Source organism: Solea solea, chromosome 14 (genome assembly GCF_958295425.1).
Source record: "Solea solea chromosome 14, fSolSol10.1, whole genome shotgun sequence".
NCBI lineage: Eukaryota > Metazoa > Chordata > Actinopteri > Pleuronectiformes > Soleidae > Solea > Solea solea.
In genome coordinates, this window is record NC_081147.1 from 9,847,368 (window position 1) to 9,868,634 (window position 21,267).

At 40.5% G+C, this 21,267-nt stretch overlaps 1 protein-coding gene across 1 annotated transcript in view; it reads left to right on the top strand.

The window, feature by feature from the left end:
* The window catches only part of tenm2a (teneurin transmembrane protein 2a), a 206,692-nt gene that overhangs the window by 56,785 nt on the left and 128,640 nt on the right, over window positions 1-21,267 (top strand). Inside the window, exon 3 of the mRNA XM_058649424.1 lies at window positions 14,214-14,504. Within this exon, the coding sequence (XP_058505407.1) occupies window positions 14,214-14,504 (291 nt within the window). The remainder of the gene's footprint in view (window positions 1-14,213; window positions 14,505-21,267) is intronic.

Here is a 21,267-nt window from a genome sequence, read left to right on the forward strand (position 1 = left end):
TCTCTTGTATCTCCATTCTATGGGGAGAGAGGATGTACCTGTATCTGTGAGAACAACAGCAACATTAGACTCTCAAACTGTGCCCTCTTTGGCAAGATTCAGACACTTAAGGCTGATTCATATTGCACAGGATCGATGTTTAGAGCCTACACCATAGCCAGTGCAAGAAGGAGTAGACTGATAAATCAAGCCAGTTTTTGCCATTTTCAAATAATCAGCATTGGATGCTATGTTGGTCATTGGCTGCACTGGTTTCCCAAGATTGGCATCTGCGTTGGCCAAAAAACATTGATTAGATATTGATCATAAGTCTAAGTATCAAGATCTGATCATATTAATGGCATATAGTAGACAGCTGCAACATACAGCACCGATTCAACACAGAAGTATAACATGGACTTAACCCAGAGAGCAATCCCTTTGGGGACAGTGATAAGATTGTCGCTAATGAAGGAGTGAAACCTCCATGGAGGATTCCTCCTTGACCATGTTAAATTATGTTATTTTTAAAGTATCATCAAAGTCACAGTAAGTAATCAGAGGAATTACCCTTCAAGACAAATGTGTTGGGAACAGAGATAAAGAAGCACCATCTTACTCATCACTGCAGTGACCATGTCTCTGATCCCTGGTAGTGGTGCTTCTGCCTCTGACAGCAAGAGCTGCAGCTGCTCTGCTCACTGGTGGGAAGCTGGTGAGGGTTCTTGTCCTTGTCACTTCAGTGGCTTGTTATTGGCCGATGCTCCAGCACAGTGGTGGGTCACATTAAGGGAAAAGTGCATACTCACAGTACCAGATATTACGCTGACTGCTAATTGCTTTTTACTTGCAGCAGTTGAGTATCATAGAAGCAGTCTGTTTGCAGCCCTCCATAGGGTAACAGTATGGTTGACAGTGGCAAGGACTGCAGTGTACAGGGAATTGCCCATTGAACACTGTGGGTAAACAAGTGCAAAACTAAAACTAAAAGAAAAACAGAGACTGTGTTGCTTCTTTCAGCGTACGTGTGTGTCCGTGCTCTCCACTGGGTTACAGTCAACTTGGGCTGCAGATGATCAAAAAGAGAACAAAGCAGCTGCATGCTATTAAAAATAAATGGCAGTGAGATTAAATACAATCCCTCTCCTCTTCCTCCGATCGCTCTTTATCTTTGTCTTCACTCTGGCATTCTGTGTCTCTGCCAGCTGCTGACACTCAAAAGCATCCCGTAGATGCGGCAATAGAACAGTGGAATCACTGAAGAATATCCTGGGGGCCGACTCAGCTCCAGTCCTCCAGTCCTCAATGCACTCCTACTCACCCCATCTCCGCATTCGCACTTTTATAGACGGGAAACTACTAGTGAATTGTTTGTTTGTGTGGTCCACACCTGTGCCAGGCTGCCTTTAATACCTTTATAGGGGGTCTTAACTCTGTGTAACATCTGGTTGAGCATTTGGCACTAACAGACACACACTCAGGTTTCTGTATGTCAAAAGTGCCTAGTTTACAAACTCTATAGTATGTACAGATATGTTTGTATGAACTGAGCAGGAGTGATCACTACAGTGGCTTTTTGCAACAAGATGAAATGGCTGGCATTGAGGGATTCTCCTTAATGCTATCCACACAACACAGAGCACACCTTCAGCTCATTTTGTGATTGGGAAAGTGTGGACTTTTGGCACTGATGTTTGCACAGGTACATCTAGGTATCAAACTGCAATATATCATGTGTTGTTGTTTGATACCAAATGTAGATGCCTAAGGAGTTAATCTCATCAGCGTCAGTGAGCCAATAAGCATGCAGCATGCTGTTTGACCAGGATCTAATAGTGTTTGTGATTGGCTGTCTCGATGAGTGCAGGAAGTTACGACAAGAGATTGAGCTCATTCCCCAAAGTGGAAGTGAGTGTGTGTCTGTGTTGTGCTTTAGGGGCTGCCACTTGTTTAATGAATGAATGTATACCAAGATGATCTTAAGTGCACAATCTAACAGCCTCCTTCAACCGAAGTGCATTGTAAAGAAATCTTCTGAGGACAGGAACAGTGCTAAGATGTTAGCAGGTTACGTTAACCATTAGCAAACGTTGAAATGCATCTCACTTGCCACAGTAACTGTGTTTGTTCAGTAAAGTTGCATAATTGTGTCGTTACGTTAAAGAAATCATGTCACCCAGTTTCAAATTGTCAGTTTCACCTGAAAGACTTCAACACTCACAAGTGCAGGCTTAAGACCTTCATTCACACATTGACTCAGGTGAAACTAACAACTGGAAACTGGGTTACAAGTTAAAATACCTGCATTGTTTACCATAACAACTCATTAGACAGACATCCTGCCTCAGGTTTTCCACCATTCAGAACTGAAGAATCCTCTCAAATCACAAAATCCCCCAAAATTCGCTGTATAACATAATGCCAGGCAGGTATGTGGCGCTGCTACAGAAATACACCAAAACCAGGGAAGAAGACGCTGAGCATGGGCTTATGGCACGTGCACTGTGTACAGAAACCGAGACAGAATGAAGAATAAATGAAGGTGTCTAAGGGAAGAAATTAAAAGTGAGCAGACCAAAAAACCTCCAAACACAGAAAGAGGAAGATGACAATGGCAAAAATGAGCGACTGTGAGTGCAAGAGAGAGGTGGGATTATGACGTCATCGTTTTCCTAAAGTAGGGCTTTGGTGAAATATGAAAACGCAAGGGTACGGTTTGAGATTTTCTTTCTGAGACCCGTTTTCAAAAAGGACTTTCAAAGCTCCATTTCCGTGTGGGTAAAGCTTTGATTGGATAGAAAAAAAAAATACTGTAGCACATTCACCTGTCTTGTTTTCATGTGGACAGCCCCTTAGATGAGAGCAGAAATGTTAACTAAACTAATGTCCAGTTGTGTAATGTAAGTCTTAACTTTTGAGATGGTTACGTATTTATCACAGTGAATCTCCATCAGTAGCTTCTTGTTATGCCAGCCAAATAACATCAAATGACAAACCCGCGTACACTGAGAGAGACGGGAAATATGAAGAAAATCAAAAGGTTTCTCGTACAGTAAAACTAAAGAAATGATACAAACACTATGTGTAAGTTCTTTCATTAGGTCCATTTGAGTCTGCAAAAATATCATGGAGCTGAAAACGAAACTAAATCATTTGATTGTAATGTGGTTTTTAATTGCAGAATGAATTTCATAAATATGGTATTTAAAAAAGTATGGTTCAGGAATTGGTATCAAAGACCATGTAGCAATATGTTTTTATCAATACCCAGTCCTAGGTTCATCGATACACTGAAGTTCAAACACTGGGTAAGAAATGAGACAAAAAGCAGAAGGCGCCCGCACAATGTATGTTAAAGGAACACATGTTGGCTCTTATTTACAGTTTCATACAAAAATATTACACATGAACAAATTTAACTGTACATAGTTAAATAAATAATTAGTCATTTCATTGAATAGGCTTGGCCAATGCATGTTTACATGTGCACTTTTCTCAGAAGAAAAATCATTTATCAGACAATGTGTTGTGTGTGTGTTTTCCTGAGTTAATCTATGTTTACTATGTAATGACCCTATTTGACTCTGCTTTGGCAGCTTTTGATAAATGAGGCAGATTGTAAATGTCACTGTTATCAAGTGTGTGGTTTTTTTTTTCTCAGTTGAGACGCCTGCTTCCTAGGTTGTAATTAAACATGTTCCCCAGCCACATCATTTAAATGTGTGTATGTGTTTGTGTGCGGATGTAGGCCAAATATCTTAGACACTTGTATGCGTGTCCTTGCCTTTGTGACAAAAATGACACCAATTACATAGAATCTGGAAAAAGGTTTTTTTTAACAACTGCAGACAAGGTGGGAGAATGCCATCAGTGCAATGGAGTCGAAGAAAAATAACAGACTGGCTCTTTCTTGTCTCTAATGTATTTTAAATACCCGGTCTACTTTAAGGGACTTGATACAAGGTTAATATTTCATTGTGTACCTGTGTCCCTTTTTTAAATAACTAAAATAACAACAATTAAATTATGTTTTTTGGCTCTGCTATCTATGACATGTTGTGCAACTAATAGCATTAACAAGTGTTTTTAAAACCCACTAATGTATGACATTTAGTGTTGAGGTTAAATTGCTTATTATACATCATCAAAAAATACATTCTATTTTATATATATATAAAAAAAACCTTCAGAGTTTGTAAAATGTGTATGAGAACGATGTCGTGTAGGGACAGAGTGATGGATGATGATCACAATCCCCTCCACCTGTCTGACAGCAGGCACTTCCTGCCACATAGACACACTCTGCTATGATGTGAATATATATATATATATGTTATATTTATTATACTTATTTATTATAAAACATGTCCTGATTAAGTTTGTATGCCTTTATCCAAGGCTTTCATTGTTGGCTTTCTGACAGTGTATAAATGACACAAGTGTACATTGTGTCTGTTCTTCCTCCAGACACTGAAGGGCAGTGATCAAAAGTCGAGAAGCCTCATGTATTGATATGATATGAATGAAAGGTTTGGAGACATGTCCATGACGGGGACATGAACCAGAATGCTATGATGTCTCAGTCGGATGGATTTGGTGGTACTTCAGAAACCCTCACGGTGTAGCGTCTGTTCTCTCTCAAACTATCTTTGACAAGTACTGACAGCAGAGTGCAGAGAGCACACAACTGACAACAGCCAAGCTTAATTTAGGCCTGTCATCAGGTTAATTAGTTACATGTGATACGACAGCCTCCACTAGCACATCTGTCATTTTCACTGGTGACGGTGCCGCTCAAACCAGGTTAAAAGGAGAAGCTGCAGCTGAAGGTTTTGTACAATGAATTTTGAACGCTAATGATTATTAGCCTTGTTTAATTCACCTTGCAAATTAACTTAAGCTGGTGTTTAGACTGTTGACCGCAAGTGTGATTTTTGATGCACGCTGTCATCCAACTCCTTTATTTGAATATATACAGAGTATATGTATAAATGAAGCAGGTATCTTCACATATTTTGAGTAGCTATAATTCACATTTTATAATAACAGTAAAAAGCAAATCAAACATTCCCTGAAAATAACATATATTTTTGTAAAATAAATAAATGAAATGTCTTCATGGGAACAATGTGAAAGATGTTGCTATTCAATGCAGAGCGCAGCTTTTTTGGAACTTCCAGAGTGACCTTCAGCTCATTGTTTATTTATCCACTCACAAACTCACAGTTTTGGGTCTCTCTCTCTTACTGCTGGCATAACCAAGGATGGATTACTGAATGGGCTTACCGGGCCCAATGGCTCAGGGGACCCTGAAGCTCAAGCCTCTGTGCTACTATCCCAATATCTTTGCTATCCCAATATTTTAATGGGGCCTTGGACTTAAGTACATTAAGATAACAAAGTGAAAGTTATGGTATTCACCCATTTCTAAAAGGGCCCCTCAGCCAAAGAACACTGCTTATTATGTAATGTCTTCATTATGTAAGGGCCCCTTTGGCTATGTTAGCCACCCCTGATGTGTTGATGGGGCCCTCAGTCAAATAACGAAGGCGCGGCGGTGGGGGGCCTTTCCCATCTGTGCCCAGGGGCCCACTGTCTCACAATCTGTCCCAGCTCATAACGTATTCACTGTAGAAGCAGAAAAACTACACCATACTCACACTGTTGATCACCTAACAGCAGACACACAGGGGTTGTTGTTTTTCTCTCGAGCTAAAAAGAGTCTTGGACGTGCTTTCATTACTCAAAATTAAATGCAAACAGTTGGACTAAAATAAATAAGGTGCAAATAAGAGAGGACATGTATCTATTTTTTAATGAAATAACGATACACCATGGCATTGTGATGCATAACTCTGACTGTCGACAAAATTATGTATGTTTCTATTTTTACTTGTGTAATTGCAAGTGTGGGGGGTAGAACCTGAGAATGATTAAGAAGTGGGTGAAATAAAGTAGTATATTTGACTAAAATGTAGTGTACTACCTGACGTGGTGGGAGGTGGCAGGTGAGCGACATAGTGGACACTGCTATTTGACTCATCCCCTCACCATTGCATTAAATTGATAATTGATGTGTATAAATCATAATAATAGGAAGAAAAAGAAGGTCACAAAGAACAGCTGTGGTAAAATTAAGGAGGAGTATGGAAATGTTTAATCATGTTCTTTTTATTCATATATATATATATATATATATATACATAAATATAGATCTATATCTATGGCATAAACAGATAATCGAAAAACAAACACCGCAAAACAGAATATTTTAACATCTTTAGTAAATGCAGAGATATAGACCAATATAAACTAAATAGCACAACATGACATCCAGAGTTCAACAAGCAATTCAAATCATAAAGGCTCATAACCATGATTATAATCTTCCTACTAATCATCTTCAAACAAACCCTTGAGATGGGAAAACAATACATGCAGACTTTTTTTAAATTTATGGACATGAAGGCTGCTATTCTGTTTTCCTTGGTGTTTAAAAATGTGCAGGAATATGTCATTTGGTATTTTTAATACTGAGACTTAAATCTACATATGTGCACATTCACTCATGCAATGCTGCAAAATATAGTTACCATATAGTTGTGCATTGCACAGGCTCTGTTGACTGTACTTGGTTAGTTCAGTCAGTTGGTGATAACACCGGTCTTTGCAGTGAATGTAAGTACTTGCTGTCCCTAAATTACGAGTATAATCAGCAGTTACCTTATATTAAAGCTACTAAATGTTGTATTCTGTACTTGGTATGAGGTGATAACTACACAAGAGGAATCCTTTGTTTGACTCTGATTGTCGTCTATGCTCTCTCGGAGTACCTTTTATGGCAGTGGCAACTCTTCTGTCTAAGGATCTTTGGAGATCAGTAAAATACTTTCTCCTTTGCATGTCCCTGACTGTTTAATCCACAACAGCTATCTGCCATCTTCGATTTCTATTTTCCTGGTATATACAGTATATGGGATTAAACAGTGTGGCTACCTGCCAAAATGCCATTCTGACTGTTGTGCGACAGGTTTGTGTGACGTCAGTTTCATCTCCCATCTTACATCTTTATTAAATATAAAGCACAAAATATATTGTGTTTATTTTATGTTTCTAAGAATTCTTTAAAATCGGATGAGGGAAAGTTGATCGTGCAATGAACACGGATATGTTGAAACCAGAACTGGCACCTTTCAATTTTGCAGAAAACTTTTACTGCCACCATGGTGGGTGAACACAAGATGAGTCACGTGGTAACCGAAGCTCTATAAGCAACAGTCGGGCATGCTTCCCTGTCGAGTCAACTTTGGCCTCTATTCATAGATGAGAAATATTTCACCTCTCAGTGGTACACCTCTCCACGACAAGAACCCCTCCAGAGTGCATGGTGTTGTGTCATGTCCTGTCATGTCCTGTCCAAGGCAGACCGCTGTCCTCTGGGCAGGAGTAGAACTAGCCAAGGGACGGATGACATTTGTCACACCTATTTTAGTCTCCTCATTAGGAGGTGTAAGGGCCCCATGGCTCAGACTGGAGCCAAACAAACGGGTGTCATGTGGGAAGTGTTTAACCATGGCACTCTGTGTTGGCATACCTGTTAGGTCGTTATTGTGCCGCACGAGAAACGTGCCTTGTGCAAAGGCGTAAAAGTGAGGAGGCACATGTGCACCTATGTGTGGAATAAGTTTTTGATAATTGTCACCAAGCACCACACAGTCATGTGTCAGTGTGATCATCCTGTCATGACATGTCAGTCACACAGGAAAGATCTCACTGCCACTCTCTCACTGTGAACATGACACCAGCGAAAGCTTTTGGTTTTTGTCATTGGTGCAAACATTTCTGTTCACCGGAACTATACATTTTCAAATGGATAAGCTATTTATTTATTTATTTATTTATTTATTTATTTATCTCATAGTGTACGTTTTAACATAGTAATGGAAAAAAGCAGCCAAAATGCTCTGTGTAAAAAGATAACAGCTCAAAGATTCAAATCTTTATTGTGGTGTCTGTCACGATTAATTACAGTGTTTGAATAATCTGTATTTGTGTGTTTATATAAAAGGCAAACTGCGTTATTTTTAGTGGAGATTCACTGTTAGCTCCGTGCCACTGAGAGTCAAACTATGTCACTGAGCAAACACTGTAGATCAGTGACAACTGTCACAATATAATAAGAATCGACTTGTGTTTTAGAGGCTTACTCTAAGGCCACGGAAATCAACTACACTTCTGCCTATAAACCCTCGTAAATGTAACTCACAGATTAATGCAAGTAAAAACAACCCACAACTACTTGCTATAGGGTCTGTCACGCTTGAGCTCACTGCCTTCATGATAAATTGTGAGGCTTGCATCAAGTGACAAACATATTCTCAGAATTTATCAGATTGTTCAACTTCCTCGCTCCATTTCTGCCAGGTTCTAGAAACACAACACACTCACATACATTACAGCAAAAGTCCTTGAATTGTTCACATGGTTGAAATATGATATGAAATATTTGAACTCGAGCGGCTAAAGCAAGTGACAGAAGTGTTGCGTCACCCAGCATGAAGGCTTTGTGTTCCTCGCATTGTTGTCATCTCGTCATATGAAGAAAATTGCATTTGATGTGAATGCACCATTTAAATTAGGAAGTCTGCAGATACCCATCGTACAATCACTGACAACCTTCTTATCTATTGCCAGTTTCCTTGAAATACTTCCCTTTTTACAATTATCTGCACATAGAAAGTGCACTGTGGATAAGAATAGATCATTTAATTTAATGCTGTAGTAAATAAACTATAGTTACCATATGGTTATGCTTAGACAACGAAAGCACACTATTAACATTGTGCGAATACATTTTTTGATCACACACAGGGAGAAAAATGAGCTGTGAACACGGAATTGACGTGTTAACACGTTTTAAGTGACGGAAGCGAGGGGAAGAGTTTTACTTACAGATGAAAAATATGAAACTGTTGAACTCATTATCAACATCTGCATTCTCACATCCAATGTGTGTATACGCTGGTGCTACATTCACTTCATTTCATACACCTCTTCCCCTCTCATCACCATGGAAACCAAGCTTTGTTGAAATGTTTGTCACTATTCTGCACTGCTGTGTGTGTGTGTGTGCGCGTGCGCGTGAGTGCCGGAGTAATAATAGACAATCTCAGAAATCTCATTCTTACAGTCTCACAAACAACACTCACCCTCAACCTTAACCTTATTTCAGTCACAGCCAAACTACACTTTGCTCCGGTGCATTCAATATATCAGAATACACTTTGACAAAGCACTGCTCCGTCGGTCGTTCTGAACAACCTGTTTACCATGACCATGAGTTTCATCATTCTTTACTACCTCATCTTATGATCCTCCTTTTCGTCAGCAGCTCAGCTCACTCTCCATTTCACTCCGCATTTTTTTTCCTCCCATATCAAGATCAATTACATCTTTCCTGCCCTCACACGGCACGGCACAGCGCAGCAACAGTAACAGCCTGTGTGAACCAAACTCGAAATCTCTCTCCGTTGCTTTGACACAAAATAATGAATTAATTCATTTGACCACATCTTTCAGAATTCATCACCTCTCATCAGTTGTCTTTGGAATATATAAAGAGAAAAAGACTCCATTTCCACGAACACGGGCAAAGATGGAGAAATGATGATGAAAATTACAAAAAATGAAAGATGAAAAAGAAAATGTGACAGGAGGAAAATCTGTCTGGTTGAAGCTATTTCATTAAAACAGAATTGACACTATATTGTATTATACAGTTTCACATGGCAGAGGTGTAACCATTACAGTTTAAATATTTAGTTTTAGTGGTCGGGGGGGAAAAAGCAACATTTCCGATCCAACATTATATGCCACATATGCATGATACAATGTATTATTGCAGTTTTTATAGATCAGATAAAGTACCAGTGATGTTTTAAAGCATTCAATGTTGAAATGATGAAGTGAGAAACGATTGCAACCAGTTACATGATGTACAGTATTATTCTCTATCATCTCCTATTATCCAGTTCTCCTTCACTATCCTTAGTTTTATTAAATAGTGCAGTGAGCAAACCAATGATTTCAAACATTTTGAATAAAAAGAAACAACAAAACATGTTTGCCTTGTACTGAGGAACAAGGGGAAAGAACAGTGTGGCAGATTGCAAGAGACACAGTAGAGCAGCTTCAGTTGGGGGTTTGTCCCAGAAGAGCAGGAATATATGACCCTTGAATTTTGGGGCCTCACTGCCATATTGTCTCTATTTGTCATTTCTACAGTTTCCCCTAACTTTCCTTTCTCTTTTTTTTATAGAAACATCTCCTAACTTTTAAGTGTATGATAAGTAATGAACATATACATATACACAGCATGCATGAATGTTTTATTCTGTGTTAATTTACATAAAATAAAACAGTAGCATTATGCAGATTAATCTTGAATTGAATGGAAATGGAAAATATTAAGGAATTGCACAGTGCTATTAGCTTTAAATTCTGCTATTCCCCCACTGTAAAGAAGAAGAAAATAAGGCTTTTACTGTTATTAACAATAATTTCAGCTATTCCGGGGGATTGTTAGAGAACTTGCTGTGCACAGTGCCATTTGCTTCCTGATTTTGATGCTTCCTCCACACATGAGCAAATCTGTTCACTAGTTTGGCACTTCAGGGCAAATCAGAGCTTGTTCTGAGCTGGCACTCCCTCCAAAGCTCAAAATGGCTTGTCCGAGGGTGGCCTGCATTGTAACCTGTTGGATCTGCAAAAAAGGCAACATAATTGCAGACATTGAGGCCCACAGGTCTGTCTGCTTTTCAGAATAACACGGTGTGGTGAGGGAAAGTCAGCTAGCATAATGCAGTGTCCTGCTGCCTATACTTTGCCTGTCAAACTGCTAACAAGCACAAATGATTTTTTAATGATAGGCCCCTATCCCACAAAGCTGTCTACTCACAAACACACATACACCACACAGACACACCACGCACTGCACGCATTCACTCCCACTCATCCATAATGAGTTTTATCAAGGGAAGTACATTTGGTTTAATGGATCACTGCAAGTGCCATTTCCACTCACACTGTTGTGTTCAAGTTGCAACAAGATGCTGCCTTTTCCCCAGTGTCACCTATTTTTCTGAGATACAACATGTGGTGCAGGAATCATCCAAATGATAATGTATCTCAGGTGCAGGAAACCGAAGTCCCCACTGAGCGAAGAAACAACTGCAGCAGCAACTGTTCTTCGTGTATAACAAATAGCTGTTCTTTGTACATCAGTATCTAAGATTCAGTGAGTTGCCTGCATTAATGGGTTGCATCCTAATTGTGGAAGTGTATATCAAAGGGAGAGTTTTTTCCTTGCATTATTTTTATATGTTGTATTGTATGTTGTCATTATGACAAATACAACATATAAAAATATAAAAAGCATCTGTCCTCATAGCTCACTTAGACAAAAATATGAGAGTCACTGCAGTAGGTCTGGGACTCAAACAGCAAAGGTAAAACATCTTTGTGACAATGATTAGTGACGGGTTTTCAAAGGCATTAACACATTATATAGGCAGTTCTTCTATGTGTTATTCTATAGGATAAAGATACAGGTATTTTGGGAGACCTCTTACAGTAGACTTGCTTCACAACAAGGCGGCTACATTTTATTTTCCACGAACAGTTTTAACTGACATGTTTGTTCTGCTCCTGTTCTGCTTTCTCTTGTTTTCATCCCACTTAATACTGAACAAATTTTATTTCAGTTTGAATAAGCATGTACTGACAAACAGGCTATTGTGTCGACGATGTAACCCAGTGACTCACTCGCTCTTTGTTCTTTTTCTTTCTTTCGAATACTGAAACTTCACATTCTTCACTCCTTCAGTCTGTTAGTGAGGAGTACTCATGGAAGTCCTCTAAAACACACTGTTTTCTCCATATCTGTAAACATTGTATTAACCATCTCATTAGTTAAATTAGATTCCACATGTACAGATTTAGTCACTTCTTGCACATAGACCAATATTGTTGCACAGCTCAAGGACAGACAGGTGTATCGTGCCAGTGTACATACAGTATATGTGGTTGTCTTTCAACTTAAAAGGTTTTGGGTTTGATTCCCAGCTTCGCTTGTCATTTGTCTTGGGCACATTGTTTCTCGTGACGGCTGTGCCAGCAGCATGTGAAAGGATATCAAAAATGTGTGATAGAAAATGCGCTGTGTGAGTGAATGGGTGAAAAATGTGAAAACTGTAATGTGAAGCAGCTTTGAGTGGTCATCAAGACTAGAAAAGCACTAAATACAGACCATTTACATACATAATAACAGACACAGGTCTCAAAGCCCACATTAATGTGCACGATGAGTGTGTGAACGACAGTGGCAGTATTGTATATAGAGAAAGGCATTGATCTGATTAGAATGCAGGGACACATTTGCCCCCACATCTGTCATAATATCATGTTACATACATGCAATTGGTTTTCTATTTGTAGAATAACTGAGATAGATTTTCATGTCTACTTCAACCCCTCGCACCAATCCATCTTTCTTTGAGTACCTGTGGATTGCTGCGGCGCAGGCTGTGTCAAACTGCTGATGTTGATAAGAAGTGATTGGATATTGCATGTGTAATTACTTGCCGTGGTGGGATGTTAATTGTACAGAGCTTTGGCCTGTGGGATGGAACATTAGACATGTTCAGCAAGTGCACACACGTGTACAGACACATGTGCACGTACACTTTCATGTGCAGACATTGGTTTAGACTTAGACCAGAAGGTGTAGTAAAGACACTTCCCAGTTGTGGAGTTGACACTTATCTAGGAAGCAGTTGTGTTCACGATCGTGTGCTGACAAATATTAAAGCTGTGCTCTGCTCTCTCAGGCCTCCTGGAGTTCTCCCCCGTCCTCCTACGATACCTCATCTCAGGTATGGTTTCAACGACTATAGTTAGATCCCATGTTTATGCAGTACCACTGTAGTGAAAATTATAAACGGACTGTAGAAGTCTGCCGTATCTTGCAGTGCTTGAGTGTCTTTCTACTGTAGCTGGTTGGATGTTTGGCAAGCTGTAGCCTCATAGCTGAAGCCACCTGTGGCGTGATTTGCTTGCCTCTTCTCTGTAGTCCAGTCCATCTGTTTGTCTAAGTAGAAGTTTAGAGCCCTCCAGTACTCCCCAGGCTAAGTTTCCTTTCAGCCCCACCACCACCCCTTGTTTTCAGCTCGGCTCTCGAGTCTTTTGGAGGCTGTGAAGAGGAGCCATGAAGATCCAGCAGACGATTTTCATCTGTTTAATTCATGTCTGTCTGATTGCGGCCGTGCGCCTGATGAGTCACAGTTAACCTAGTCACACAGCTGCGTGATTCCCAGTGCACCAATTCATAGTGTGCTGCCGCAATGCCAGCCTCTCCTCACTTGCCTCTTCCTTTCCCCTCCTTCGCAAACTGCTAATGGAGCGAATCACAACTGTTTTTTCCCGCGATCCCTTTACCCCAACAGCTGATGGTGAGCGATTGCATCCACAATACTCTTTTAATTAGTATAGAGAATAAATTGGTTGAGCATGCCTTTTTCCTTAATTGCTTTTTCCTCAGCTTGGATTTAATTGGGCTGCAGCACTGTTTATTGATCTTTTTTGATGTGCTTTAATTTGGATAATTTTATATATTTATTTTGGAACGTGACAAGTCAGTTTGTCTTGAGGGGGAGAGTGTTAGGCAGTGGGGCTCCTGCTGCAGCAGACTGCAGTGTGCTCAGTAAGCCTGGGGTCCAGCGTGTGATGGTAAGTGAGGAGATGATCAAACCCAGAAGGCAGCAAAGCAGCTCCACTACAGTCTGAGAGGCCTCAAGTGAGCAGCTCTTTGATTTCACGTCAACAGATCATGAATGCCAATGTGGAGCAGTAAAGCAGGGGAGGCAGGTTGACTAAGCCAGCCTTAATAGGCCTGCAGGCGAGTACATATTCCTAGCTTGTAGTTGGTGCCTGATTCATGCTGCGTCATCTTTCCACCTCTTGCCTGCCACAACAAAGCCCAATTTTCAGCCTCCACCTCCATAGTTTCCTAATTAGTCTGCTACTCTGCGTGTGATTGTATTTTTCATTTTTTTTTGCTGGATATGTCTCCACATTTGCTCATGCGAGCATTTGTTTGAGTGAGTGTTCCCATTTATTGCTTTAACTTAGATTAGTCTCTACACTCCACCTGTGTAACTCCCCTCTGTCCCTCACAGGAGGTAACTTCACCCTGGCCGAGCTGGGAGTATGTGAGCCAAATCCTGCTCCGCACCCTGCCGCTGTTCCATACTGTCCTGACCTTGGCCTCCTCCAGAGGGGCTACTCCCTGAGCGCAGGCTCTGATGCTGACTCGGACCCAGAAGGGCCGCTGTCTCCAGAGCGAGCCATCCAGCTGTGGGCCGGATGTGGAGGGGCAAAGTCTCGCCGCAGCTCAGGAGTGTCCAGTCGTGAGAACTCGGCCCTGACCCTCACTGACTCGGAGAATGACAAGTCTGACGATGAGTCAGGTAGGACAAGGGACTTTTGAAATTGTCCTCAAGATAGTATGTATGAATGGACACACTCACTGACTTGAATTAAGTGAGTAAGTGAGTGAGTCGGACTAAGATGAGACTCAGAAGAGGGAGTTGTTATGAACGAGGTGGATACATCAGACCGATATGTATAGCCTTCGTGCAATGTTTCCTTGTGTGGTTAGTGTTAAAAAAATTTCAGCCAGAAAGATTTTATACTCTCATCAGCCACTTTATTTGGTACAGACAGGACACTATTTTTTTTTTCCTTTTTTGTCTGTTATTTCAAACCATTCTGGCCATTCTTCTCTGATATATGGCATCAACAAGGCACTTTTCTGCATTGGATATATAATTGTGTGTTAAAATTCAGTAGATAAAGCGTTTCTGAAACGCCATACCAGCCCGTCTGGCACTAACAACAATGCCATGTTCAAAGTGACTTAAATCACCTTTCTTCCTAATTCTCATTAACTTTAGCAGGTCATATTGACCATGTCTTCATGTGTCAATGGATTGAGTTGCTGCCATGAGATTGGCTGATTAGATATTTGCTTTTTACCAATAAAGTGGCTGAAAGTGAGTTATGAATTATGGGTAAGTTGGAGTTATTGATTGGATATTTATCCGGATTCGAAGGACAATGGTTGGACCATTCTAGCGAGAGCCAACCTTAATTTCAACTGACTAAGCTGAAGCTCTCTAATTCTACCTTCTCATACACTTATCTCCTGAGATATCACCACTGATCTGTCAGTCTTTAAAAATTTAGAATTTATTAGAGATGGTAGCACTGGAATATGTCTGTGATCCACACCAAGATAGTCAGATAAAAGCACCATCTTTACTTCTCAAGTACATCCTTTCTTTGAATCTGAGTGAGTGTGAGATGATCCCAGTGGAAATCCTCTTTCCTCTGGCAACTTTGTTTATTACCAGCTTCCCATTTCCTTGTTAATCCTGATGCAGTCGTAAACCTGCATGTGAGCTTCTCGCCAAGGTGTCAATGGAGGTTAATGAAAAGTGGATGGAAGGAAAAGCAACAGTCTAATTAATTGAATTCTCAGCAGCCACACGTATCAGCTGTGGATCAACCTCTGTTGGACTGCGGGCCTCGGAATCAGAGAAAACTTCTGTCGACTGATCAAACTACTCAACACCTATTAAACACATCAGGAAACACCTTCCCTGAGATGTGCCTCTCATCCCACCACCCGATAATTGCTTTGTGGTTAATTACCAAGCTAATCTTGCAGCCACAGATATAAGCTGCAGACGCCGCTCTTATTCTGTCTGTCTCAGGGCCAGGAGGACGCCATTGAGCACTTTTTTTCCAGACGTGGAAAAAAATTACCTTTTTAATCCAATGCTATATTATAATTATGTGCCTACAGTATGATATTGCGCAGTTATGATTGTTAAAAAGATCTGAAGTTGTTTTGCTCATTTCCCCAAAGAAACTTTGTCATGACGTGTTATCCGTCCGTAGTCTTTATACTCCTCACTTCATATCGATTATCATGCAGAGCATGTGTCAAATCAAAGTCAATTAAATTAAATTTCTTCAAAAGATTTCTTTCTATAGGAGTGTTGAGGAGAAGCGCTGGCTCACACCTCTAGGCTTGTCTCATGGTTTCACAGAGGAGAGATGTAGATCAGGCTTCAGTAGTGCTGTCTCTGCCAGCATGAAGAGATGAGAGGCACAGTCGCAGCCTGATAAAACAACTTGATGTTTGCATATGTCTGATGATTTCAGTTCATTAGTTAGTTACTTACTCACTCTGAGTTAAGGGGGATCTTTCCCCAACTCCTGTGTCATTCTCCAAACAGAGCATCTGATATTGAAAGCTTATTACACCTCAAAGTGCCTATTGGGAGGATTTCACTCCCATCAGATTAACTGGCATGTCTGCACCGTTGGTGCCGAAAATGCTTATGGGTCGATGTTGCAGCGAATGTCATTGCATATATGCCATTTTGTCTACTTTATCTATGACTGTGAGGGTGTGTGTAAGCCTAAACTATGCACACACATGTGGGGGTGTGAAACAGCAGCAACTTGAGTGTCAAAACAGCAGGAAGAGGATCTGAGGCTCTAATAATAGAGATTGACAGAGGCAGACAGAGAAACAACATCATAAACACATGCTAACAAATCAAAAAGACGGTGACGTGCTAAAACACCAAACAGAACTGTGCACCATTCTCATCTCGCAGCGTCTGTAACAAGCTTCAGAAGTCTCACCTCCACTTGCTTCTCCTCCTCCTCTTCATCTCCCCCCTCTCCCACCTTTCTTCTTCTTCTTTCAAGCGTCTTCCTCTGTCTTCTCTCCGCTCACACTGCACCTCTCACCATCCCTCATTATACTCTTGTCACTACAGCTTCCCTGTGTGACTGACAGGTGTCGGTTTAAGGGAGTCGGGTTCCCCTTCAGGGCAGGAGCATATATGTGGATGAATGTGCATGAGGGCCCTATTGCTGAATTCACTACCAAAATAGAAAGCCCAGAGAATCGGCAACAGACATCCTAAACCTAAGGAAAAGTATGTGCCTGTGTGACCTTGTGTGTGTATTTTATCTCACGTAGACATCTAGCTACAGAGTAAGTGTTGGATAAATTCACAGATGTTTTGTTGTTGTATTTCTATACCTAGTCTTTCATTAATAATACTCATGCTGAATGAACTACACGTGAATTCCAACATAAGTTACAGACTAGTATGACTCCTTCATTCTGTAATTCAGATTGGCAAAATGCATGGACTTTTTTCTAAAAGTTTAATTGTGGAGGAGTTGAAAAGTCTGGAAAACGAACAAAACAAAACTTGAGTCAATAACAAATTAAAGAGTGTGATCCTTTGGATAGATAACAGTCATTCACGGTGCCTGGTGCCTTTGCTAGTCTCAACACAATTAGCAGCACATACTGTGTACTCCGTAATGTAAACAACCCAAACTCACAGAGTTGGTAAAAATAACTTTAAATACACTTGTGTTAGTAGAACTGTTGTTTGTGTGTGTGGGTGTTTGTTTGTGTGTGTGTGTATTCATGCAAGTGCGTTACAAATAATAATTTATTATATTATTATTATTATTATCGTTATATACTGTGTGTGTCAGATATGTGCAATCAAATGTTTGGTATCAATAAATGATTTCAAATGAGGGTTCACTCAACAACGTCTTTGTTTGTACAGTTGATGACAAAACACTGTCAAACAGTTTGGTCAATAAAACACTTGTTTGGAATACAGAGTTTTTATAAATAAATTAAACCACACTTTATTACATTATGTCCCCACAATCACAATATGATTTAATTACAGTGTGATACACACTAGTGGGTCGTGAAATCATATCTTTAAACACAACAAAAATACACTGCTTTTCTTTTCAGCTCATTAAAAGAACAACAGATATTCATGTTGAATGGCATCTTATTTCCGTGTGCATCTGCACACCTTTCTCATTTTACCTGTACAGTAGTTTCATACGAAGTTCTATAGCATGTTGAATCTGTTTCTAAATTAAAACTCTGATAAACTTCCTTTTTTTCTTTTTTTTTTTCCATTTACTGCTAAATTCCAATTACCAACAAGTATATAAAGCCTGTTAAATTAGTTTCCTAAATGCAACTCTGGGATTTCAAAGTTTCCCTACATCTAGCTTTATTGTCGAGTATTGAATAAAGATGCTTCCCGTTTATTGCCCCTTCCAGACACTATTAAAATAAAGAGACTAGCACGTTGACTTGGCAGAGCCAGTACAAGTTTGGTTTGCACAAGCAACACAATGAGACATACAAATATGGGCGTGGAGAGAAGCATTGGGAGATTTCATTTTGGCAAAGTGAAGGGAGAGATTTACTGTCGCACTGTGCAGTGCCTCGTAAAATGTCCGTCTGGAAACACAGGCAAGAGAATAGATGCACTCGTAAATTCCCACAGCAGTGCCTGATGGTTGCATCCAACCTGCATTGATCAGGGGGGGAGAATGATTAAAACATGCATTAGATGAAATAAGATCAGGCCTTGACATTGATCTAAACCTAAAGCCCTGCGTTGACTTTATGACCACAATCTATGGTCCAGGAACTACATATGCTTGTGTGTGTGTGTGTGCCTCTGTGTTTCCCTCTCATTAAATAGCAGTCTGTTAATGAAACAGGCCAAATTTAATTCAACTTCAACATTGTTTTTCGTCACTATATCTGGGCTTTGCTCGTGCAGACGGAAGCAGACACACACTGGCTGCTCTCTGCACACTGGAGGCGTGGTCCATGTAGATGAGCTACATTCAGACACTGTCACTCTCCCCGTTCTGCCTCTGGCCCAATCTCTCCATCTGGTCGACTTGATAATAAATCATAGGGTTGTATTGTGACGTATGTGACAGGACGTATTAATCTCGTAATTAGACAATGAAAAGGTAGTGCCAAATTTAGTCTGGCCTTTCTGCCTAACCGTGCCCCCTGTCTGGGCATGCTCAATTCAATGTCACACACTCACTCCTTCTTGATATTCCCCCTCTCTTTTAACCTTCTCTGTGTAATGATATGTATGTTTATTCAGCTTTGTAATTTTTTTTTGTGGCTGTGTTTTTTCTTTTTTTTTTATGATGCAGAAAATGTATTTAAAATGCCTTAAAACATGTGCAGTCAAAAGTTTTTTGTGGTAGCTGGAGCTGTAATTATACTTTGTGAAAGCTGAGTTGGGCAAAGTGATTCCTGATTAACTAATCAAATCTTCCAGCACAGATGGAAGAGTGCCTGCACCCACTCTGTCCACTTTATTCTATTTTTTTTTTTATCTCACCGTAAATCAAACCAAATCAATCGCATTCACGTCAGCTGTTTTTTAACTGTAGAGAATATCTCTAAGTGTGAATCTGAAAGGATTGTCATGTAATCATGGTAGATAAAGATAATGTTTAATTATGTTCATTTTGATTTTGAGGAAATTGTCATCCATACTTTGGAATACAAATTTTAATCATGCGTCACGGAGCAATTTCTTTTGCACTGCAGGCCGGTCTCGACAATGAAACTTGGTCAGCGCATGTCTTGTCTATCAAATTCAAGCAACACTTATACAGCTGGACTGGTGAGGTCCCCTAAGACCACTGCCATCCCCTCAGGGTCTCTGTGAGTGTGTGAGTGGGAAACTTAGAGTGAGAGCTGGAATGTGTGTTAGGAAGGTTGAGGGCATTAGCCTCTGATTGAGTTTTCAGAGAGCAACGTGGGGTGCGAAAGGCTCGACAATGGTCTAACAGAATTAGTAGCTTGTGATGAATGGTGTGTGAGAGCAGCACTGACAGCTCGCTTTCACAAACACACGCTTGTGAGCGTGTGTATGTGTGTGTGTGCACGTGCGTGTGCGTGCATGCCGCTATACTTCACCCACTGGTTCAAGGACTTTTTGTCCATGCAGCAGGAGCTGCACACGTTAGACTGAGCCGAGCAGTGATGGACACGCATATTTACACATGTTTGTAAGTATGTATCTGTATAGAGTTTGAAAAATGACTTGCAGTGGGGATCAATAAGGAGTGGTGAATTCAGAATAGTGAACGCAGCGCTGCCCGAACACAGCGATGAATAAAATAATTATTTTTTATAAAGTAAAATAATATTCATAGCCTTTGTTGTGTATCTCTGACTCAATAAAGACATTGTTGAAACAGAGCTGCAGCGAATACAGACTGATAATACACATACGGACACACACTAACACACAAGCACGCAGGTGCATGCACACACAGATGCATGGGAGCAGTGTTTAATAAGAGCTCTGGGATATCGATCACAGTAAATGGATGCTAACTCACATGGGGGGATGGGGGGGGGTGAAAGAGGAAAGTAGAAGAAGAGAGAAACATAAAGGATGAATAGATGGAAAATAGAAGATGTGTGACAGACAGTGTTGATCAGAGGTGTTATTGTGTGTACCAGGTGTGTGCAGGCACAACAGTTGCATTCACAGTGAGGGCTCACCCATCGTAATACTATTAGTGTCAGGTACAGGAGTCATAGAAGCAGTGAAATATCATTGGCTTTGGACTTGTAACTAGCTGACGACTGTGCTTCCACCCTAATAGGGAATTTAGTGAGCCGTAATGGCCTCTCATGCCATCTTCAGACCTGCCACAGAAAGAGAGAGAGGGAGAAGGAGCGCTGAGAGCAAATTGAGAATTCTCCAGCCAATTATGAGTGATCATAATGGTCAGCGGTTTGCCTCCTAATGAAGGCTGGAGGTATAAGACTGAAAATGAGAATGAGGGGAAAAATGCATGATCGGAGGGTAGAAGGCCATATTCCTTTTTTTTTCTAACATCTTTGTTTAGTATTTGTCAAAGCCTTTTTTATCTTTTTTTTCGCATCGGGCAGTTTCTGTTCCCCTACTCATGCTTTCCTTCATAATCTATTTTGTTTCTTTTCTTTTCTCCTGCTTTTTCTTTCTTTTCTCCATTTCTTTTCCTCCAGCCTACCAAGATGAGGAGGAGGAGGAGGATCCATTTGGCGACTATGTGATCAGTAAGTCACTCCTAATTGTGGCCTCTTAGGGCCGGGTCATACCTACCACCTGCCATGTTCTTGTGTGTGTTTCATTGTTTTCATTGAGGACTGAGTTCTACATTTGTGGGCACGACTTCCTCAGTTTCCATGGTTAGTGTTTTCTTTGTTCTCTCTCTTGACCACCAAAGGGTGTGCCACCAACTAGACTAGAAAGTGTTGCGCTGGAGGGAGCATGTGCTCTC